Source organism: Notamacropus eugenii, chromosome 3 (genome assembly GCF_028372415.1).
Source record: "Notamacropus eugenii isolate mMacEug1 chromosome 3, mMacEug1.pri_v2, whole genome shotgun sequence".
NCBI classification, from domain to species: Eukaryota; Metazoa; Chordata; class Mammalia; order Diprotodontia; family Macropodidae; genus Notamacropus; species Notamacropus eugenii.
The window spans coordinates 286,697,377-286,722,084 of NC_092874.1; the positions used below are offsets into that span (position 1 = coordinate 286,697,377).

Genomic DNA, 24,708 nt, shown 5'->3' on the forward strand with positions numbered 1-24,708 from the left:
GTTCTGGATGCCACGCCTATTACAACTCCTCCATACCTTTCAGGTATCACTGACTGTTACATTCATTAACAAGTTTAAAAAGATGATTTAGCCTTTCTGGGCCACAGTTTCCTCAACTGTAAAATGACCCTCTTGGATTAGATATCCTCCTTAACCCTTTCAGCTCTCTGTTCCTATAAATCACCTTTCGGGGGCCTCAGTTTCTTCCCTTGTAATGAACACAGTATATAGTGATTTGTACGATTTACAAACACTACCTCATTCTATCTTCATAATCCTGAAAGGCAGGTGCTATTTTCATCTCCATTTTACAAATGAGTAATCCCAGGCAGACAAAGATTTCGAGACTCGCCCAGTCACTCGGTTATTAAGCGTCAGAAGCCGGTTTTGAATGCAGCGTTCATTACACCGTCCTATCTAACACTATATAAACTGTAATAATTATTTTTAATTTGGCATTGGTAAATTAGAGCTTTCGCTTTAATGCTGTGGATTATTTGACTGCATGATCCCAGTTAGCACCTCCAAATACTCGTGTTTTCAGCCGGCGTAGTCCTCGCTAAACTAGGATCCTCCCACCCTGGCTCGGAGCAAACAGGTCCAGCGCACAAATGCTGAGAGAGGGCTGACGTCACGCCCATCTTCCCTCCTTCCCCCCCCTTCCTTTTTTCTCCATCCCGAAAGCCCTTGAGGCAAAGCTAATGGGCCGGCCATCCCAGAGCGAAGCCGATTGGCCAGCTCCTCGCACCACGTGTCACGCCAACCGCTAGCGGATTGGCTGCCGGGTGCCGGAAGGAAGGAGTGGAGAGTTTGACGGGAGCGGAGGGGAGCGGCGAAGGGGAGGGGGGCGGGGCGTTCTCGTGGGCTGTGTAGAAGCTCTGGGTTGTGGTCTGATCCTGTTGCCCGCTTCCATCCCATCCATCCATCTATTTGTCCGTCCCCGGGTGACACGGCGCCCTCCGGCTCGGCAGATCAGCAGCTCGTGGGTTAAGAGAGGGAACCGCCGGCTGGAAGGGCGGCGGGGAATGGAAGCCGAGGACCTGAGCAGGTACGTGTCGGGGCTTGGGCGAGGGGAGGTCTGCTGCCCCCCAGCCTACAGCCCGTCCTCCCTTCACTGTCCCCCCCCTCCACCTCCCCCAGTGGGCGCATGCGCAGGGCCCGGTCTTTAAATGCCCCGCATCCTGGTACAAAGGCGGAGGCGGCGCGCGTGCGCAGACACTTGGCCCTTCCCCCATGGTCCCCTCCCCCACAACCCCCCCAGCCCCGTTCTTTTTTTTTCTTTCGCCCTTTGACCAGCTTTTACTAAAGCACCTACTAGGTGTTAGCCTCCGCGTTAGGCGCGGGAGGATGCGGAGACGGAAGCCTTTCTCCTCCCCCTCTGCAGGTCCCCGGCCCGTGCCTCTAATCATTGCATGTTGTCTCCCCATTAGACTCCGAGCTCTTTGAGGGCAGGGAGGACTTTTGCGTTTCTTTGTGTCTCCAGCTCTTAGCGCAGTGCCCGGTACGTAGTTTTGTTTTTTTAATTAAATTTAAGCTTCCAAATTAAATTAAGCGTTTAAATTTAACTAAGTCTTAAAATGCTTACATTTTAATTGGAGGGAGCTCGGTGGCTCAGTGGGCCTGAGTCAGGAAGACAGATGCCAGCTGTGTGACCCTGGGCAAGTCAGCACCCTCTGTCTTCATAGGGCGGAGAAGGAAATGGCCAAGGAAATACCATGGACAGCGTGGCCGCAGGGTCCCCGGGAGCCCGCGAGCCAAAGCAAGAGGAGCTTTTAAACGGAAGTTTGTAAAATAGCAGCCTTCACCAAGTTGATTTCTTTCACACGGGGATGGTGACAGCACCCACTTTACTGGGTGTTGTAAAAACCCAGTGAGAGATCAAAGGATGGTTGTTCCAAAGGGCTTGGTGCTGCTTTAAGCTGCCGTTGTTTAAGGCCTCAATAGCTGAACTTTTGGAGCACCTTGAGTGAGAAGCGCTCTGCCAACTTTAAAGCCCAGCACTGACAGCTTTCACTGGTAGGGATAGAAGGGAGCTGTGATGTTATTGTGAGGGGGTTAGCCCTCAGCCTTCTCCAGAGGCTCCTTAGCAGCAATTCAAGAGGCCCCTGCAGGTTTCAGTGACTCCTCCTGGGGCAGGCCACCATCACGGTCTTGAGACTGAACTTAAACTCAACTCTGACTTGAAGGCAGAGCCTTTTCTCCTGTCAGAATTGTTGTGTTGGTGGCGGTAGGTGGTGTGTATGAGCAAATACGGGACAGCCCTAGTCTTTGTTGTTGTCTTTTGAGGCCCTTCCACCTCCTTGTGACCGTGTTTGGGGTTTTCCTAGAAAAGATACTGGAGTAGTGTGCCATTTCCTTCTCCAGCGCATTTCACAGATGAGGAAACTGAGGCAACAGGGTGAAGTGACTTGCTCAAGTCACACAGGTAGGAAGTGTTTGAGGCTGGATTTGAACTCAGGTCTTCCTGATTCCAGGCCCACATCCCCACCTAGCTGCCCCAACCCTGACCTAGATGCCTACAAAGCAATTGGGAGGGGTTATTAGGTGGGAGGGAGAGGTGCTAACCCCCTGTACTTTTGGTGTATTCTCGGATCCACTTGACGCTGGCCTCCTTTCAGTTTCCTGACGCTGTCTCTGGGCTCCTGGCATTTTCCCAGCTGTCCCCCTCATCTCTGCCTCCTGGCTTTTCTAGCTCCTGAAAATCCCAACCCAGAATCTTCACCTTCTGTAGGAAGCCATTCCCAAGCTCTCTTAATTCTAGTGCCTGTCCTCTGTAGATTATTAGCTGTTTATCCTTTTTATAGCTTGTGGATGCAGTCTTTAACTTCTTCTCTCCCCCATGAAATTATGAGCTCTAGCACACATAACGGGCGCTTAATAAATACTTACTGACTGATCAGGAGAGGGTTCAGCACTGGGTGTCCTGAAAGCTTATAATAGAGAAAATAGCATTAGGACTTGGGGGACACCACAAGTAGGAAATGGCCCTTAAACTGTGTCTTGAAGGGAAGGAGGACACTCCAGGCATGGGGCACAGCCTCTGCAAAGGCCCGGTGAGGAGAGTTGGCATGTTGGATCCAGGCCGTACTGTAGAGTGGGGAAGGGAGTGGTTTTTAGTTTTGAAGTGTCAGGCAAAGCAGTTTAAGCTAGTGTGGGAGGGGGTCAGTCTTCCTTCTGCTTTATGAATAGCTGCGGATCATTGCTTTCTGCAGTGTTGTTCCAGACAGGCAACGTGAAGGATATCAAAAGAGAAATCCAGTTCTGGAGCCACAAGGGACCTCATCTAGTCCAGTCCTCTCATTCTGTACTAGAGGAAACTAAGTCTCAGATACTTTGACTGACTTGCTTTGGTTTAATCCAGCACTGTTTCCCTTGACCCAGGCTGAAACAGCAAGATGAGTGTAGAAGGCAATAGTGAGGCGGGAAGCCCATTAAGAGTGAGGTGGTCTGAGTTCAAATCCGAGTTCTACTCTTTAATAGCAGTTTGCCCTTGACAAGGCACTTCTCCCTGACTGATCCATCATACCTGCAAACTGGGGATAATATACTTGCATTACTATGTTGTGAGGAAATGCTTGGCATACCTTAAAGCAACAGAAGTTTGAGTGTCTGCAGCAGACCCAGAAGTTCTGGGACGGTTGTATGGGGATCCTGTGCCAGGATTATTTGACAATAATAACATTCAGTCCTTTCCTAACGTGAGGGCTTTCCTTAGCCGTGTTGATGAGAAACCATCTTCATCCTCGTTTTCTCCTGCAGCACATGTTCTACTCATCCCGCGTGACCTTCATCTGCTCTACCATAAATCCTTTTTTCAAATAAGTTTTTACTGACATTTTCTGTTTCTTACATCACCATACCTATCTCACCTCCCTCTCTTTTTTCCTCTCCCAGAAAGCCATTCCATATGACCTTTACAGATTGGGGGAAAACCAACACAATTTACAGGTACATTGAACAAGTCCAAAAACCAGTGCAGGCGTCATGCCTGTGCACCTCCCACACCACAAAGGGGAGTTGGAGGTTGGAGGTGACTTCTTCTTTCTCTTCACTAAGTCATGCTTGAGCTTTATAATTTTGTTACGTTTAGTTTTGATTTTCTGACATGGGTTCACAGTTCTTTCCACTTGCATTGTTGTAGATTGGTTTCTTGGCTCTGTTGTATTCACTCTGCATCAGTTCATAATGATCTTTCCATGCTTCTCCGCATGCATCACACACATACGCATCACACACATCATTTCTTGTACCATTGTAGTATTCCATTACATTCACCACAGTTTGTTTAGCCATTCCCAGATTGATGGGCATCCGCTTTGTTTCCATTTCCTAGCTTTCACAAAAAAATGCTGCTATAAAGTATCTTGGAATATATGGGTGCTTTTTTCTTATCTGTGGTTTTCTTGGGTTATCAGCCCATTTAATGGAATTCAAAAGGTATGGACTTTTTATTCACTTTATTGGCATAATTCCAGATTGCTTTCTAAAATGGTTGTACCGTTTTACAGCTCCACCAACAATGTATTGGTGTGCCTTTCTTCCCACAACTTGTCCAGCATTGGACTCTTTTTGTCTTCTTTGCCAATTTTCAAATTATGAGGTAAAATCCCAGGGTTGTTTTGACTTGCATGATCTGGAGCATTCTTTCATGTGGTTGTAAATACTTTGCAGTTCTTCTTTTAAGAACTGTTTGGTCATTTATCATTTAAACTTTTTATATTCATGTGTGTTAAATATAATTTTTTTCTATCTTAGATATCAAGCCCTTGTCAGAGAAATTTGATACAAAGAATTTTTCCCATTTGGCCACTTTCCTTCTTCTTCTAGATGCATTAGTATCTTTGCAGAAGCTTTTGGTTTCAACTAATCAAAGTTGTCTGTTTGATCTTTTGTAATTAACTCTGTCTCTTGGTTAGTTAAGAATACTTCTCTTACCCATAACTGTGAGAAATCACTAAATTTTTTTATGGGGTTTCTAACCAACATGCCGGGGCCTTTCTCTAGATCTCTTAACATTGTGTGACTATCAGTACTGTCCAGAATGCTTTCTGTAAATTATTGAAGTTCAGTTAACAGAAGAATCTACTTACTTCCTCCAAATGAAAACTATACATAGTGCTTATATTGTGTCATCTATATAATGGGATATGTGAAAATATCACTTAAGATATTTATGATATAATGACTAATTGAACAACCAGTAATAGTCCCAGAGAGTAGGTAATGACATTTATGTCCTCTCAGAGAGAGCTCTTGCTAATAAACATCTGTTCCCTGTCATTCTCTTTTCATTTTTTCATATTCAACTTTCAGAGATTTATTAGCCACTACAGAGCTGACCTTGGAGTTTAGGTGTGTTACTGTCACCACACAGTTGAACAGCTAAGTCTAGGAGAACTAACAACAATTCTTTATGGTCCTATTTTTTACTTTATGGTCCTATTTAATCACTTGTACAGAACATATTTAAAGAAGAAATTAAATGTGTGAGAAACTTAGAGTGATTTTATCATAACATCATTTATCAGAACATTTTTTCTGCTAGTATTATTAAATATTGAAACATTGAGTATTGAAGAGAGATTATAGACATCTTTAATATTGTGGTAGCCAGTCAGATCTGCCTTGAACTGTAAACATAGTTGTGTTTTTTTTGAAGGCATGTGACTTATTAACTTTTTCGGTCTTTCCAGCTGTGGTGTTCTGGGATATCTCTAGAAGACTGTCTCTGTATCCCTTAAGTATTCTTGTTGAAACAAAGATGTAACTTCTGATTACAAAATAGCATGCTAGTGTCTCATTATAACTTATTTAATAAAATAGTTCAGAATGTTATAAGGAGAGTATATTCTCTTATTCACTTTTTCTTTTTTAAGATATTCTTTTGAGCAAATTCAAGCATTTTACCAGTTTCCATACCATCCAATGATGGCTGCAGCTCCCAACATGGAGTTTATGAATGAACCACCAGCTCTGCCAGAAATTCCAGTCCCAGCCTTTGACCCGGAACCTATTCAAGGTAGTTTTGGATACATTGATAGATTAAATGAGATTGTAATTAGCCTTTTTTACCTCTAGAAAAATGTATGCAGTTGATCTTTATAGGGGTCCTTTATCCTGTTTGTCTTTAATAGGACATTTTTTTGTGACTTGGTAATAGTTTTCCTTCAGACTTACTGCAAGATATTTAAGTGTTGTATGACTACAAACTTGAGTGAGATATTAAATCACAGTTGTGTAGTATTAAAAAAACAAGCATATCTCATTTTATTTGTTTATGACCGACATTGGTGAATTCATTATTTTGTAAATAAAATAAAAAATTGCTCTTACTTTGTGACAAAATAAGCTTTAAAAAAAGTTCTTAGAGCTTAACTTTAGCAGACCTATTTCTGTCTGATTCTTTACTATCCAGAATTCACTTTTTTCTTTTTTTAAATTCATTTTGAACTTAAATACAAAAAGACAAAAAATAGAACATTTCCATGTAAACAGCACAACAGAAGAAGATTCAGTGTAAAACCATGCATTTCCATTTCACAGTTTACTTTTTTGGAAAGACTATGTAATAAATAGTACACATCATTTTCAAAGCTGCCCTGCTTTTTCTGTACTTTCAAGTTTTCTTTGTTCTTTGCTGTGCACTTCTTTTCTCTTCTTCCCCCACCCAGGCTACCATTGCTCACACACACACACACACACACACACACACACACACACACACACTCTCTTTCTCTCTCTCTCTCTCTCTCTCTCTCTCTCTCTCACAAACACAGAGCTATACTATACATACGTCTGTCTAACAGTTCTCTGCATGTGGATAGCATCTTGCTTCATAATTAGTTTGAGTATTTCTAATCTGCAAAATAACTTAGTCATTCACAGTTGTTTTTAGAACAACATTACTGTTACTGTGTATATTGTTCCCTTGGCTCTGCTCATTTCACTCTTCATTATTTCATAAAAGTCTTTCCATGTTTTTATAAAAATCAACCATCTCATCATTTCTTACAGCACATTGATTGATATTCCATCATAGTCATATACCACAACTTGTTCAACCATTCCCCAATTGATGGACATCCCTTCAATTTCCAGTTCTTTGCCTCCACAAAGAAAACTGTTACAAGTATTTTAAAACATGCAAGTTTTTTTCCTTTTTCCCTAATCTTTTTTGGGAAACAGACCTAATAGTAGCATTGTTGTGTCAAAGGGTATACATAGCTTTATAACTCTTTGTGCATAATTGCAGATTGCTCTCCAAAATGGTTGGATCAGTTCACATTTCCACCAACAATGAATTTGTGTCCCAATTTTCCACATCCCCTCCAACATTTATCACTTTCCTCTTCTATTATTTTAGCCAATCTGATAGGTGTAAGATAATGTCTAAAAGTTATTTCAATTTGCATTTCTCTAATCAATAGTGATTTAAAGCATTTGTTGATCTATCTATAGTTTTGATTTCTTCATCTAAAAACTACCTCTTCGTATCCTTTGACCATTTATTAATTGGGGAATGACTCATATTCTTATAAATTTGACAAAGTTCTTTACCTATTTGAACTATGAGACCTTTATCTGAAAAACCATGTGTAAAAATTTTCTCCCAATTTTCTGTCTTCCATCTGATCTTGGTTAGTTTTATTTGTACAGAAACTTTCTGTATAATCAGAATTATGCATTTTATACTTTACAGTGCTCCAGAATTCACTTTTAAGCTGAAAAACATTTTAAATTTCATAAAAGATTCAGAAGAAGATCTGCAGTGAGCTGTATGGATCTTTTATAGTGCTTTTATGGGAAAACATAGACAAAAAGCATATATGATGAAATGTGTGGGGTTTGTAAGCAGTCAGTGAAAGTAGAGATCAGACTGTCAAGATGAATTTGACTATATATACTGGCAATATGATTTTTAAAGAAAGTGGCATGTATGCCAACCTGTCCGAATCCAATTTTGTTGATAAATTTAAAAACAGAAAACTTTGTAGCAGCATGTAGAATTTTACTGCTTAGACTAACCAGCTTGTTCACCACTCAGATAAAAAAAAAAATAGCCACTAGGCATTAGCAAAGATGCAGATCTAATGGATTTCTATTCTAAACTTTTTTTTTTTAATTAAATTTTAGTACAGGAGTGAAGAACCTTTTTTTTTAAACAAAAGCCACTGGTCCTTAAGAGAAAAAAATCAGTCAACAGCTATATGGATTAACAAAAACAAACAAAAACAACACACCCCTGAAATTGATTTAGATGTATACATTTTGTTTTTTTCTTTTAATTTTTAGAGAGATATAATATTGTTCCCCTTTTTGCTTTTTACATTAAAAATGGACCCTAGAACTCTGTTAATAACTACATCAGATAATACAATCCTGCTTCTAAAAGGAAAAATATATTTTGAAGAAGATGTTGTTGAGCTGGAGAGTGTCTGGAGAATGACAAGCTGGGTGGTGAAGGGGCTTGACCTTCTGCTTAGGTAGCTGGTGGTGCTCTGCCAGGGTTTGAAGAGCTGTCCCATGGAAGAGGGATCACATGTGGCAGTGGTTCCAACGAGGCAAATTGGACTCAACATAAGAATGACAATGGCAGACTTCAGAAGTGGGACAGACTTGTGGGACTCTGAGCAAAGGCAAAAATGGGGGACCTCTGGTAAGGTCTTTGGCAGAGAGGACTTTTGTTCAGCAATGAATTGAACTTGACATTCTCTGAGATCCCAGTCCTGGCTCTGACACTTACTGGCCGTATAGCCCTGGAAAAATCGCTCACTCTTTTCCTATAGTCTAGTTTACTCATCTATAAAAAAGAGATTAGGCTTGATGGTTGCTAATGTCTCTTCTAATTCAAAATCTATGATCCTTTGAGTCTTTCCAAACCTGACATGATGTGGCAATAATATTTTAGCTTAAAATATTATATATAGTTTTATTTTACATCGTATGTGATTTTTTTGCATACAGTGTATTTTAATGATAATTGAAAGTTCTTGAAATACTTCATTTTCCTCATTTTTTTAGTGAGAAAAAACTTTCCGCTCTGGAAAGTAAGAGGTGACCCGTTTCATTTTTTAGGGGGGGAAAAAAGTTGTCTCTTGGAGCAATATCTCCACCCTGTGGCTTTGTAGAATATGGCTGTTTAAGATTGTGTTGTGAGAATGTAAATGACATTCTCAAATGCAGTTACTGCTTGCTTGCTTGGCAGATTGTATCGTATTAACTAAAGTCAGGAGCATTGCTAGCTCTATACTCTAATGGCTATAAGTGTCATAATTAACCATTTTTAAAAACACTTGAAACTTAAATTAAAACATGGTACAATAGCCAGAGATCTGGCCTGAGAGTCAGAAAAACCTAGGTTCAGGTCCTGCGTCTGACACAGTGAATGAGTGGCCCTGGGCAAAACTTTCAGTATAGCAGGCAACTTTCTGAGGCTACAGGATGACCGAACATTTGTTGATCTGTATTGCTAGAAGGAATCACCACACTGAGAGTTCCTTTTATCTATTAAATCATAAATTTAGAACAAAAGAAAGGTATCAGGCGTGTTGTCTATAAATTCCTGAACTGCATATATTCTTTTCTAGACTGAGAAAGAGAAACGCTAGACTAGGATTCAGGTATTTCAAGCAAAATAAATCACAGGAAGTTAATACCAATTGAAAAAAAAGTAATACATAAAAATATAACAGAATTTGGAGGTATCAGTTAAAAAAACAAACTGGTAGGTCTTGCAGAACTTGTGCTGTAGACCTTACAGAACTTTAGTAGAGATCTGGATGCTGGATTTCCTAGAACAGTTCTAATCTTAGGCAATATGGTGCAGTAAAAAGAACACTGAACTTAGAGTTAAAGGACCTGAGTCCAAAGCCCCAGTATGCAATTTATTATTGGCCAAGTCATTTCACCCCACTGGACCTCAGTCTCCTCATGTATATAAGGAAGAGGTTAGACTATATGACTCTTAGGACTCCTCAAGTGTCTTCCAGCTCTGGATCTACAATCTTACATCTTAGGGATAATTTTAACTTTTGAATATAAATGGGTTAAATCATCCATAAAATGAAAGCATGCCAGACTAGATTAGAAAACAGAACTCAACCATTTGCTGCACATGTACAGAGTTAAAAAGATCCATAAGGTAGATTGTGCTCTAGTAAAAAGTGGTGAGAATTGTGGTCATGATTTAAGATAAATAAACCATAAAAATAGATTTGATAGATGAATTTGGAAGAATCACAAAAGATAAGGTGGCATAGACAGTTTGCAGTTTGCGTCATTGAGCTCACAAATCTATTAAAGTAATGCATTTTGAATATTGGCATGTGAAAAATCTTAGTTTCAAGTTTTTCATAGAACCTACAGTACTTTACTTGCCTTGTAGACTATCAGTTTCTTAGAGTAACACCACATTTTTCTGGCATTATTGGGAAAGGATATATTATTCCACAGAAGTGAATTAACCTATTAAATGCCGATTTAAAAAAAGTTTTTAACTTTATAAAGGGAAATCTTTTGTAAAAAGTATTTCTTGCTTTCCTATTGAGTATATAGATCAAATAAAATATTTTCTTGAAGATTCAGGTTTATTACTATTAACCAATCAAATGCCTGTTATATGCCAGGCACTATGCTAGGCTGTGGGGATAGAGGGACAGAAGTGAGATATCCTTACCCTCCAGGAACCTATCATCTACTGGCCAAATACATCACAATTACAGATAAGAAAATTCATCATGTATTCAAAATAAACATAGAGATTTGGAAGGAATGGGGGCCACTGACAACTGAGAGTTGCCTCCAGATTGGTGAATGAGTTCCTTACCCAGTCCACCATTTCATGAGGTGAACTGGGCCATGCTCACTTTATTCCTGCCTTACTAATCACTTTCCAGACTTCTCTATCCTCGTATATAGTTGTATAATGTGATTGTGCCAAACTTCAGTGTGTTGGCTCTTCAGTGCTATTAATAGATAGATTTTTTTTACTAGACCTCTAGCCTGAATTACTGACATTTTAAAGTATATAAATAAGGATTTAAGGAATATATGTATATATGTTGTATATATGGTGAGCACCGAATATTGGACATCTGTGATAGAAATGTCAGGTATCTATAACCTAAATAATTCCAATGTTTCAGAAGAAAAGGGGAGAAAACGAAGAACCAGATCATCGGAGGCAAAAAAGCCAGAGCCAAAAAAAGCCACTGGATCCCCCAGAGCAGCCAAGTCAGCAAAATCCAAGGGGAAACAGGAAAAAATTACTGACACTTTCAAAGTGAAAAGGAAAGTGGATCGTTTTAATGGGGTCTCAGAAGCTGAACTTCTGACTAAGACCCTGCCTGATATTTTGGCCTTCAACCTGGACATTGTTATTGTAAGTTGGCATCTTCATAAAACCTTAATAGCAGAGTGAGTTTTTACAGTAGATTATCTGTAATTTACAGTCCTCTTTTGAGATGGCTTCTGTACTTCGATGAAGAGATTCATTTCCAAGTATCCCTTTTGGGAAGTATAAGTATCAACTTCTACACCACTAAAGGTTACATTGCAAGAGGCCACTCAGCTCTTAATGTCCAGTTTTCCTTTTTAGAAAAAGTAAAAGTTTCACTACTAAGAGCTAAAAGATAAAGAGAACAAAACATAGCTATTAACACAAGTTGTCCAGGCAGCTCCCTCTTGGCCTCATTCCCCTTTTGTTTTTGCTTTCTCTTCCCTGTTTCACTTGTCACTGTTCAACCATATTTCCTAGTATATTCCTGACATCTTACTCCTTATCTTTTAAGTAAATTGGTCACAAGGTAAGGACAGCACAAGTGGGACAGGCGTCAAGCCATGATGTAGGGGCTGCTCATTGAACCAGAAGCTGTGTTAAGTGTTCATGGCTCCATTTCTTCATTTCTTGTAATTTAATTTGGGCTTTGACAGAGTATTGAGTTGGGGTGTTGTGAACATTAGAAAAAAGTTACAAAATGTGATACACTGGTATGTAGTACTATTTCTAGCCCATATTTTTATCGTACTTTATGGTAAACAAAATTTTTTCCCCATGAGAAAATGCTATGAGGTTTTCACCATTTTACAGACAAGAAGACTGAGTGAGTTGACATGCCCAAGGTCCCATAGTTGATGTCAAAGACAGGACTTGAACTGGGAACTTCTGGTGCTCCATCCAGTGCTCTTTCCCAACAAATGGTGGCACTTCTTTAAAAAGGGCACTGAATACTTTTCTGACCACTATTCCTTTGAACTCTTCTGGGCTGTATTTTACAGAAATTTGAGTTTTTCATGCTTTTTAATTCAAATTTTAATTTAAATGCCTTCAGTATATTTTTTAAAAGATCTGTGAAATTTTGCATTTAGGGTTAACCTTTAAGTCAGAGGTGTTAGATACTTCCCACAACACTCCACAGTGTGCCTGCTGATTAAAATGGTAACCTGGAAATGTTTAACAAATTAAAAATAGAATAGATTAAATAGATTAAAAATACAATACAATAATTCAAAAATTACATTTGAAAACTAAGTCATTCTGCAGCTCATAGGCATTTCTTACATATGGTTTCCCTTTCTATTTGAGTTTGATCTCACCTTTAGCCAAAAGGTATGTTGATGTAATTGATCCAGATTGAAAAAATAATTTACAACAAAAGGTTTTTTTCTAAAATGAAATTATTTTCACAAATTAAGGCTAAGAAATTATTTCAAAGCATATATTGTTAATCACATTTACTTAAATTTGTATTTTGATAAATTAACTTTGGAAATGAAGGATTGATTACCACTTTTTTGCCCCAATAGATCATGTATTGGTAATTCTAAAATTTGAACTGTCTTGCTTTCTAGATTGGCATAAACCCAGGACTCATGGCAGCTTACAAGGGGCATCATTACCCAGGACCTGGAAACCATTTTTGTAAGTTCTCTTACTAAGACATTATTGTTAAGTGTCATTCATTAGCTTTTTAGCTAGATTATTTTTTCTTGCCTTAGCCTGGCATGGTGCAGGCACTGAGGTTTATAAGGCTGTCAGCAGGCAGGTTCTACCAAGCTAGAAAGGATTGGCCCACTGAGGGATTGTGCCTGCAGTCACAGATCTGCTTGATTAATGTAAAGGGACTCATCACCAGTAGGAGGGTCACCAGGTGATGACTTTGGGAGGCTTTGGCGAGCTATCAAATTGGTAAAAAATACAAACCAGCCCCTAGTCCTGAGCAGCCCCGCTCTCTGAGTAGCAGAAAGGTAGGGCAAAGGGTACCAAAAGCCAGACAGTTCTTAGAATGTCTACCAAGAATCGTTTTCACTGGGTACTTATTCTTAATGCATCGTTCTGTCCAGTGACCAAAGAATTAATTAGACTGCTAGAATAGCTACCCTGTGTCCATATTGACATCCTCACTGTGAGTAAGAGCAAAGATTGCAACAGAGTTGTACCTCAGTCTCTTTTTCAGAGGTGCAGATCTAGGCTGGAGTCAAGACTTAGTAGGAGGAAGTACAACCACGTTCCCCTCTCCAAATTCCTCCACATAGATCTTGGACTCCTGCATTTCTTAGGTTTAGAGAGCTCCCCATGTGAAAACTCCCTCAGAGTCTTCTAGAGGTCCCTGCAGTACTGAAGGGTTAAATGATTTGCCAGTCTTAGGTGTCAAAGGCAGGATTTAAACCCTAAGACCTGTGACAGCCCACCTCTGAAGTAATAAAAATTACAAGTTCAGATGCTCTTTCTTCTTACCCAAGGAGTACATGTGTCCTCTGTAGTCTTTGCCTTTATCTCTGTGTATTTTGGGGGGAGGTGGTGGTATCATCTGTTAGCATGAAGGGAACCTAATAATCAGATGGATTAGGCCATCTCATTTCCAAATAGATAATTACTTAGTCCTGGAGTGGTTGCCGAAGACCTGCTAATGCTCCAGTCACTCAATTTGCCTCAGCTTGTCCGGACTCCTGGTTCCCACTATGGTCATAGGGTGTTAACTGCTACCTCTGGAATAGGTACCAAGAAATATGACGCCACAAAGGAGAAATGCTCTAGTGCCTGTATCATCACCCAGTAGACAAAAATATCAAATCTCAAATGTGAAGAATGGTGATCATCTTAGATTCATAGAAACCTAGTATAGAAAGGAAGCTGAGAGGCCATCCAGTCTAGTTTTCAATTATAATATAAAAATTTCCTTGTAAAAGACTTCTTTTTGTTAGAGCTTCTGGCTTGCATGTTGGTTGAATGAGTAACAACTTTTATTAAGTGTTTTGCGCTCCCCTAAGTGCTGAGATACAAACAGAAAAGTCAGACAGTTGCTGCTTTCCAGCTCCCAACTGCCATGGAAGGTCCCATGCTCCTTAGGGTACAGTGGGAGAGTTAGATGGTCAGAATTTCTACAGACTCAGGATGTAAAGTGCTATCCACATCCAGAGGAGAACAGTGGAGTCTGAATGCAGACTGGAACAGATGATTTTCACTTTTTTGTTTTTGGGGGGTTTTTTTTGCCTTCTTGTGGTTTTTCCCTTCTCTTCTTCCAGAACATGACTGTGGAAATATGATTCCTATGATTGTATGTGTACAGTCTGTATCAGATTGCTAGCTATCTTGGGGAGGGAGAAAGAAAACTTTGAAACTCAAAATCTTACAAAAGTGAACATTGAAAACTATTTTTATGTGTAATTGGGAAACAAACCCAAAATACTATTAAGTGAGGAGGAAAAGGAAGCAGATGGTCAGGCCTCTTCTCTAATGTCATTTCCCCTGATAAAATTATACCCATTTCTGATGTAGAACACAGGACTTTGGTGGTTAAAGCTTTCTTTTTCTGCATCTTCTGTGACTGGAGCCCCAGGAGAAGCAGTCTCCAGACTGCATCTCCACAGGATGTTTCATGGCTGAAGGTACGAGGCTAGAAGCATCCATATTTCCAGGACTCTTGGGGTTGGGTCCTGGCCTTTTCTCCACTGGCATCTGAAGGGGGATGATTATCAAAGCTTTATTTATGATTTGACTTTGCTGACACTTACATCCTCCTATCTTTCCTGCAGAGTGCCTTGTGCCCTTGGTTGGGCTAGCTTGCCTACCCTCAGGGTGGCAGTTGGTTGGCACTTGATGGGGATGGCTGGGAGGGCAGGACTTGAAGCAGGACCTGGTCAGGGGCTACTGTCACTCCCAGGGCTCCTACACCTCTCAGGCAATTCTTCAGCAAATGTCACTTTTGGCCTTGAGGAAGGTGGCTCCTTCTCCACAATGATTTCTTGATGATGGCGGCAGGGGCTGACCTGGAAGCAGGTCTGGTGGGTGGTGAGGTACTACCATTTCCACAGCTCTTGAGGTGTCACAAGGTCCTGGGCTGTCAGCAGCAAGGTTTGAGGGGAGATGATGGGCCAGGGAAGTGCTGGTGCTGTCTTGCTTGCCCAGTACATGCTGCCTCTTCCTTTCCCTCTCGGGGCCTGGCTGGCTCGCCTGTCCTCTGAGTAGTAGTTAGTGAAAAGGCTATTTTTGCTTACTGCCCTGTAAGGATCTGCTTATAGTGTTCTCCTTACTGAGAAGGGGGTTAGTGATTTATTTTTTTGTTTTTTTGTTATGTCTTCTGAAGAATGGAATGTGTAACAAAGAACATAAACCTTTCACCTTAAAGTTAAAATCAGACCTTATTTTTTTTCCTACTCTTTTGTTATAGGGAAGTGTCTCTTTATGTCTGGACTTAGTGAGGTCCAGTTAAATCATATGGATGACCATACTTTACCAGGAAAATATGGTATTGGCTTTACAAATATGGTTGAAAGGACCACCCCAGGCAGCAAGGACCTTTCAAGGTAAAACAGTTAACTGATTTTTAATGCTGTAAGATGGACCTTGTGGGTCACAGAGATCTTCTTGTTCTCCACTTTCCTCCTTGTTTTCATGTTGCTGTCTCCGTTGTTTCTGTTTTTTAATTCTGAAGATTCACGAAGATGGCATATGACTGTACTGTATCTCTTGACTGCTTTGTCCTTCCATTTTAGTAAAGAGTTTCGAGAAGGAGGACGCATTTTGGTGCAGAAATTACAAAAGTACCAACCTCGAATAGCAGTTTTCAATGGAAAATGTAAGATCTTTCTGCGCGCCCGAGCTGATCTTTTATTGTTGTTCATGTTGTTTTCCACAGTTCTGCATGTCAGTATGGCTTTGTTTCCATTTTAGGTATTTATGAAATTTTTAGTAAAGAAGTTTTTGGAGTAAAAGTTAAGAAGTTGGAATTTGGACTTCAGCCCCATAAGGTTCCAGATACAGAAACTGTAAGTTCCCCAAACTGCATTTGTTAGCAAACTAATTATGGATGCAAATGACAGATTTTTAGTCAGGTTAGCCTTTCTCTTTCCTATAGCTCGTGGTAATTGATGATAAGAGAAAAAAAATATTGGTTTAAATACAGACTACCCTTTTAAGATGTGATCTCTTTGAAGGAAAAATAGATTACAGTAACACCCAACATAAATCATGTTCATATTTTATAGAAACCATTTTTTAGGGGAAAAACAATTTGACCCATAGTTGGGCCAGTATGGTATGTGCATTTGTTTATTTCGCTGATATCTGTTTAATTTAAGGCTTTTGAACTTTGTCTATGAATAGGACCATTTGCTTAACAGTGTTAGGCCAATGAATTAGGTCCAATTAAGTGAAATCAAAATTGCAGGCAGAAAGACTGGAACATACTTGGAAAATTAAAGCATATTATCTCTTAATGACAAGGTAGTAAAAAAAAGCAAACTGATTTTGATACTAGAAATTTATTTTTTTAATGAAGGGGGAATTATGATTTAGTTCCAAATAGTTTTATTTTATAAATTAATTTATTCTGCAAATTTTTATCAGGCATATATTCTGCAATGTAGTATTCAAGGAAACATTTTTTCAGTCGTTTTCAGTTGTGTCTGACTCTTTGTGACTGATTTGGGGTTTTCTTGGCAAAGGCACTGGAATGATTTGCCATTTTCTTCTCCAGCTTATTTTACATATGAGGAAACTGAGGCAAAAGGGGTTAAATGACTTGCCCAGGGTCACACAGCTGTTGTCTGAATCCAGATTTGAACTCGGGAAGATGAGTCTTCCTGACTCCAGGCCTGGCGCTGTCTGCATTATGGCGCCCCCTAGGTGCATCAAGGGAAAATAGAACTATAAATAAAACCTGGCCCCTGTATTCAGTGTAGAAATTAAAGGCACCTCAGTTCAGACAAATACATAATTATATGCCTGCCCTTAATCAATGGATTTCATTAATAATGGATTCCTTTCTATAGGTGTCAGGTTAATTTTGTGATCCTATTTACAGAGAAATGCCTGATTTACTTCTCTTAACAAGCAGTGATCGACACACACACACGCACACACACACACCTACGCACACATGCACGCTCACACACACACATATACCCTTCCTCTTGGGGGTAGAGGCTGTTTGCCTTTTGTATCTATACCCCTCCTACCTAGCATTGTGCCTGGCACATAGTAGGGGCATAATAAATACTCGATTGGGGGATCTGATTTTGCTTTACAGCCTGCACACCTGCCTAGGAGCCAGGAATGCTGGCTTCTGGGACCTTCCCCCCCATGAGCTGGATGGGCAGATCCTGTGGCCACACGGGGTCTCATGGATTGGGGCTTGGGCTTAGGGGTCATCCTCTTCTGGGTCCTCACTCTAAACATCTCCTCTTATAGCTCTGCTACGTCATGCCATCTTCCAGTGCACGGTGTGCTCAATTCCCACGGGCACAAGATAAAGTCCATTATTACATCAAACTGAGAGATTTGAGAGACCAGTTGAAAGGCATCGTGCCTAACTCGGACGTTCAGGAGGTTCAATACACATTTGATCTGCAGCTTGCCCAAGGTATGTTACTGCTGTGTGGCTTTGTACACGAAGGCAGAGGCAGCATGACCTCCATTATGCCACCGCACTCTAGTAAAGGGCATTTGACCCTAACCACATCTGACTCAAGGAAGGTTTAGAGAAGGTTTTGTATCTTACTCATCCCCATCCCCTCAGGCCAGGCCTTCTCCTGCCCACCACCCTACCCCACCCCCAGTCTTCAGATCTTTCAGATGGCCCTGACGCAGGGGATCATCACCTCTTTACTTCATTGTTTTCTCATGAAGCCCAAGGACCCCTCAGAAGAATGTAAATATGTGGGTTACAAAATAAACCAATTATAGTATAATGCTACTGTTAAAATATGTTTTAAAAAAACATTTCCATGGATTCCAGGTTAAGAACCTCTATTTTAGCCAGGTTGTTCTAACATGCCTTTAAAATTACGTGTAAAGTAGCCAGACATCTTTGAAGTTATTTCTTTCCTGTGATTCTAAATTAACGCATTTGGATTCTGCCCCCAAATTGCCATTATGGTTATCTGCAAAGGTGAATTACTGAGTAACCATTTTAATGTCTAACTTCCACGAGTAACATTTTCCAACTAATGTTCTTCAGAAGTTTTAATTTGTTTTTCTTCTTACAGAGGATGCAAAGAAGATGGCTGTTAAGGAAGAAAAGTATGATCCAGGCTATGAAGCAGCTTATGGAGGTGCTTACTGTGAAAAGGCGTGTGACATTGAGCCACCGTGTGCCTTCTCTTTGGATGGGACAGGTAGAGTGAGGCTGCCCTTCCTAGGTCATGGAACAATTCTGCCGTTCTCCAAGGCTGTGATAACATTGTTCTCCTTACTACATTAAGAAAGCAACAGAGCATAGAGGGCAGAGAATGTAGACCTGGGGATCAGGGAGGCCTAGCTATGCACGCACACATGCTTTCTCTGTCTCTCTGTCTCTCTCTGTCTCTCTCTCTCTCTCTGTCTCTTTCTGTCTGTCTCTCTCTCTGTCTCTCTCCCCCCTTTTCCCCCCCTCTCTCCCCCTCTCCCACATTCTCCCTCTCACCTTCTCCCTCTCCTTCTTCCTCCTCCTTCCCCCTCTCCCTCCCTGAGTGTCCCCTGCCTCTGACTCTCAAGCACACTCCCTCCATCTTGTTTAGTCAATCTTTGATGGGCTACACTTTGTCCTGCTGGAGGGAGTTTCTCCTCCAGGAATCCCCTTGCTGCTGTGTTACTGTAAATGATTGGGTTAGTGCTGGTATAGGTAGATGCATTAATTTAATGTGTAATTGGGGGGATAAGAGATTTCTTCTCATTTACTGTAATTCAAAATGATTCTCATGACATTTTAATGATTTCCTACCCTGAACAGTTTTTAAAATGGTTTTATTTTCAAAAAGTTAAAACCAAACTTTCAGCTCATCAGGCTGCTCTGATAAATCCTATTCCCAGAAACCTCTTGGCCCTCCATAACTCATACTTCTTTAAAGGCCTTCAGTTTTATCATCTCAGTCTTTTACTTTTTTTATTTTTTTTTTTAAATTTTTTTTAAAATTTATTTATTTTAAGTTTTCAACATTCATTTCCACAAAATTTTGAGTTCCAAATTTTCTCCCCATCTCTCCCTTCCCCCACCCCAAAGTGCTGAGCATTCTAATTACCCCTACCACCAATCTGTTCTCCCTTCTAACATCCCTCCCTTCCCTCATCCCCATCTTCTCTTTTGTCCTGTAGGGCAAGATAGATTTCTATACCCCATTACCTGTATTTCTTGTTTCCCATTTGTATGCAACAACAATACTCAACAGTTGTTCCTAAAACTTTGAGTTCCAACTTCTACTCCTTCCTCTCTCACCACCCATCCCCATTGGGAAGGCAAGAAATTCAATATAAGCTATATATGTGTAGTTTTGCAAATGACTTCCATAATAATCATGTTGTGAAAGACTAACTATATTTCCCTCCATCCTATCCTGCCCCCCATTGCTTCTATTCTCTCTTTTGACCTTGTCCCTGCCTAAGAGTGTTGACTTGTAATTGCTCCCTCTTCCCATTGCCTTCCCTGCCATCATCCCCCCCACCCCACTTATCCCCTTCTCCTCCACTTTCCTGTATTGTAAGATAGGTTTTCATATGAAAATGAGTGTACATTTTATTCCTTCCTTGAGTCAGATGTGGTGAGAGTAAGCTTCATGTTTTCCCTCTCACCTCCCCCCTTTTTCTTTTCATTGAAAAGTCTTTTTCTTGCCCCTTTTATGAGAGATAATTTGCCCCATTCCATTTCTCCCTTTCTCCTCCCAATATATTCCTCTCACCCTAAATTTCATTTTTTTAGATATGATCCCTTCCTATTTAACTCACCCTATGCTCTCTGTCTCTTTCTCTCACTATGTGTATGTGTGTGTGTGTGTGTGTGTGTGTGTGTGTGTGTGTGTGTGTGTGTGTGTGTGTGTATAATCCCACCAACTATCCAGATACTGAAAAAAGTTTCAATAGTTACAAATATTATCTTTCCATGTAGGAATGTAAACAGTTCAACTTCAGTAAGTCCCTTATGACTTCTCTTTGCTGTTCACCTTTTCATGCTTCTCTTGATTCTTGTGTTTGAAAGTCAAATTTTCTATTCACCTCTGGTCTTTTCATCAAGAATGCTTGAAAGTCCTCTATTTCATTGAAAGACCAATTTTTCCCCTGAAGTATTATACTCAGTTTTGCTGGGTAGGTGATTCTTGGTTTTAGTCCTAGTTCCTTTGACTTCTGGAATATCCTATTCCATGCCCTTCTATCCCTTAATGTAGAAGCTGCTAGGTCTTGTGTTATCCTGATTGTATTTCCACAATACTCAAATTGTTTCTTTCTAGCTGCTTGCAGTATTTTCTCCTTGACCTGGTAACTCTGGAATTTGACTACAATATTCCTAGGAGTTTCTCTTTTTGGATCTCTTTCAAGAGATGATTCTTTCAATATTTATTTTACCCTCTGGTTCTAGAATATCAGAGCAGTTTTCTCTGATAATTTCATGAAGGATGATGTCTAGGCTCTTTTTTTGATCATGGCTTTCAGGTAGGCCTATAATTTTTAAATTGTCTCTCCTGGATCTATTTTCCAGGTCAGCTGTTTTTCCAGTGAGATATTTCACATTATCTTCCATTTTTTCATTCTTTTGGTTTTGTTTTGTGATTTCTTGGTTTCTCATAAAGTCATTGGCCTCCATCTGTTCCATTCTAATTTTGAAAGAACTATTTTCTTCAGTGAGCTTTTGAACCTCCTTTTCCATTTGGCTAATTCTGCTTCTGAAAGCATTCTTCTCCTCATTGGCTTTTTGAACCTCTTTTGCCAATTGAGTTAGCCTATTTTTAAAGGTGTTATTTTCTTCAGCATTTTTTTGGGTCTCCTTTAGCAAGTTGTTGACCTGCTTTTCATGCTTTTCTTTTATCTCTCTCATTTCCCTTCCCAGTTTTTCCTCCACCTCTCTTACTTGATTTTCAAAATCCTTTTTGGGCTCTTCCATGGCCTGAGACCATTGAATATTTATTTTGGATGTTTGGGATACAGAAACCTTGACTTTTATGTCTTTCCCTGATGGTAAGCATTGTTCTTCCTCATCAGAAAGGATAGGAGAAGATATCTGTTCACCAAGAAAGTAACCTTCTGTGGTCTTATTTTTTTTCCCTTTTTTGGGCATTTTCTCAACCAGTTACTTGACTTTGGGGTCCTTTGTCAAGAGTGGGGTATACTCTGGTGATCTGTAAGATCGCAGATCCTCTAAGGTGGCACAGTCAAGCATGTACATTGGTCTGGGAGTAACCAGAAACTTCTGTGCCCAGAATCTGTGACTACTAGTTTCCTCTCCACAGCCACCTGGCTTCCAGTACCTCCAAGATACCTCTAGGGGCTGAGATTCAGATAAATTGCTCAATTCCCCCAGGGGCTTTAGGTGGGGCAGGGCCGCCACACAGAGCTGAGGTATGGATCAGCTGCTCAGTTCCCCCAGGGGTTTTATGATCCAACAATGGATGTGGGCTGCTGTGGGAGCTGCTGCTGCCCGATGCGGCTGCGACCTCTGTCTCTGCCAAGGCTGGAGCTCTGGGAAGACTCTGCTCCCTACCCAGCCAGCTGAAAAAACCCTCTCACTGACCTTTGGCGCCTATTGGTTGAGGGATCTGCAAACTGCTGCTACTGATGCTGGGGATTCCACCCCTAAGGCCTGCCTCTTCCTGGCGCCGTACCTCAAGGCCAAGGCTGGGCTGGGTTCTGCTCCCGTCTGGGAGACAGACCTTTCCCACCCTGGGCTGGAAATCTCTACTTCCTTGTTCTGTGGCTTCTGCTGCTCTAGCATTTGTTGAGAGTCTTTCTTTACAAGTATTTTATGGGCTGTGGGGGAAGAGCTAGTGTATGTGCATCTTTCTACTCTGCTATCTCGCCTCTCCCCCCCATCTCAGTCTTTTAGACAGAATAAACTAACACTCATTTTTTTTTTTTTCTGCCTAGGAATAAATAATGCTGCCTTAGGTGGAGAACCAACTTTCGGGGACCTCTCAGCCGATCAGTGGATGACCCAGTCGTTCACAGACCAGATTCTGCCTTCTTTCAGTCCCTTTGGGAGCCCAGAGCAAGAAGGCGGCTGTGTGTGAGGGCGTCCTTTGAAGCTTTTCTACATACTGCAGTTCTAATGCAGTTGTCTAGACGGCTGCCTCAGCTCCCCAACTGAAGCATTGCTGTAGAACTTTCCTCCTCTCGTTATTTTCTGGTAGCCCATTTGTGTGGTAGGATTAACTTTATGAGCTAGATAGTTTTAAAACAAATGTAGATTCTTTTGTATGTGAGTTTTTATATTTAATGTATGCCATTGTTTACAGTTTTTGACAAACTGTAGTCTCATTTTTGAAGAAATTATTTCTTTTGGGAGTTGCTTATAGTCTGTATTTTTTTTTTTAAACAGCCTGTGTATTTATACTCCTTTCTTAAACCTGCATATGGCAAGAAATCCTCAAGTCCTTTTATGCCTGAAAGCACATTCTGTGCATGATTGTCACAGGTACAGACACACAGATGTGTCACAATTCACATGCGGCCATGGGACCTGATGTCCATGGAGCTTGTGCTTTGGGACTTGAGATTTTCCAGTTGTGCTGATGGGGGGACCTTCAATCATTTCTTTTCCCAAAGTGGCCCCTTCCCCCTGTGGCAAGCACTTGGAATTTCTCAGTAAGGAAGCTGCTTGAGCCCAGGCTACAAGTCAGAGCCAGCTGCCTTCCCTCCATAGCAGGCCGGAAGCTGGCCACCCCCCAGGAGCTGGGGTGCACACAAGTCAGCTTTGGGGAACATGGGCAGGCCATGGAAAAATCACATTTTCAATGGTTCATTTGTTATTTGGCAGACTTTTACTTGTGAGGAAGAGCAGAGGTGCATGGTTGGGAGGCGATAACCTTTCCCTCTGGGTGCCCGCTTCTGCTCTCCGCATGCGGAGGTATTGGCAAAGTGTTGTTTTCAGGAGATTCATATGGGTGCTTTTCATACTTGAAACATACCTAAAATGTGGTGTCTGCTAGAATATGATTGCCCCTGCTGGTCCTATCTGATAAGCCAGTCATTTTCATTCCCTTTCTCCACCATCACTCATCTCTTTGGCAAAAATGTCTGTTGCTTAGGGCACATGAAAAAGGTGTTTTGATTCTGTATCTTGTGATTTTTCTAGCATACAGTCTCCGTGGTGCTACAAATGACCCATAATCACTTCATCTTGTGGGTGTTACACACCCATTTATCAATGCTACTTTTATTAAATTCTGACCTGGTCAGAATGCTAAAATCATGGAAAGTCAGAGCTGGGAGGGACCCTTGGAGAGGTCTGCTCATTCAGCTCCCTAATTTTCTTAGTGGGGAAACCAAGGCCCAGCGAGGGCAAGTGTTAATGGCAAAAGTAGGACAAGAACCCGGATGTCCTGACTCCCCAGTCCAGTGCTCTTACACACCGTGCTTTTATATTCACATAGTATGTGGCTTTTTAAATATGAAGTATTTATGGTTGTTTATAGTTGTTGTTTTCAGGGAGTCATGTGGCTTAACCCTCTCTTTGTAATAGCTGTTTAAAAATCTATCTTGTGATCCAGTTCTGCTTTTGTTACTGTGGGCTGTGGTGGAAACTCGCCTTTTTCCCTGTATGTTTAGGTCAAACTGTGTGAAAAATCTTTGTTCTTTGTTATTTAAAATGATGTACTGTATTACCGTTTACATGGACATTTTCCTGCAGGTGCTCACAAGTGCCTTGCATCAGGGATTAGTGGGAATCAATTATATTTTCACAAGAACTATGTAAAGCATGTGATTAGATACCACTATAGTATGTAACTATTGTAGCTTTACAATAGTCTTGTTTTTAATTTAAATGGGAGGGAAAATACAGTCTTTGAATTTTGTCGTATACCTGCTGTAGAAGTGAATATTGGAAATATCTAATCATGTGCTATGGCATTTTCATGAAAAACAGGAAATCAGTCGTGGCTGTTAAATGGGCTTACATAAGATGATCTGGAGCTTTTTCATTAAATGGTATTGGAAAAGATTTTAAATTCTTTCGAAAGTATGCCAGTTTTGACAATAAAAATATGGGAACTCTATCTCTTTGTTGTCTTCCTGTTGCCTGAGATTTTAACATTTTATGCACCTTAATGTATCTTCAGTTTTGGTCAAAAATCCTCTACTTAAAAAATATTAAATTATACATTATCTCCCACCCAAAAAAGAAATTGAGAAAATCCAGAAATCATTAAATATTTGAAGTGCAATAGTTCTTCAGAATATTGGAAACTCGTAAGTTAGAAATAAAAAAACCTCATCTTTGGTGTGAAATCTTAAACATAGGGTGAAGA

General features: G+C 40.5%; 1 protein-coding gene across 2 annotated transcripts; it reads left to right on the plus strand.

Moving 5' to 3' along the window:
* The first annotated feature begins 771 nt into the window (after nt 1–771).
* Nucleotides 772–24,456, plus strand: TDG (thymine DNA glycosylase). Of its 2 annotated transcripts, XM_072655773.1 has the most exons (11): nt 772–1,048; nt 1,431–1,501; nt 5,877–6,019; nt 11,145–11,380; nt 12,850–12,919; nt 15,669–15,804; nt 15,994–16,076; nt 16,172–16,266; nt 17,690–17,861; nt 18,487–18,615; nt 22,328–22,631. In XM_072655773.1, exons 3-11 carry the CDS (start codon nt 5,926–5,928, stop codon nt 22,468–22,470), a joined length of 1,158 nt encoding a protein of 385 aa, XP_072511874.1. In that variant the 5' UTR covers nt 772–1,048; nt 1,431–1,501; nt 5,877–5,925; the 3' UTR covers nt 22,471–22,631. The 2 variants fall into 2 exon arrangements, with proteins under 2 accessions (XP_072511874.1, XP_072511875.1); XM_072655774.1 differs by lacking the exon at nt 1,431–1,501 and having other exon boundaries at nt 795–1,048; nt 22,328–24,456.
* Nucleotides 24,457–24,708: the final 252 nt, after the last annotated feature.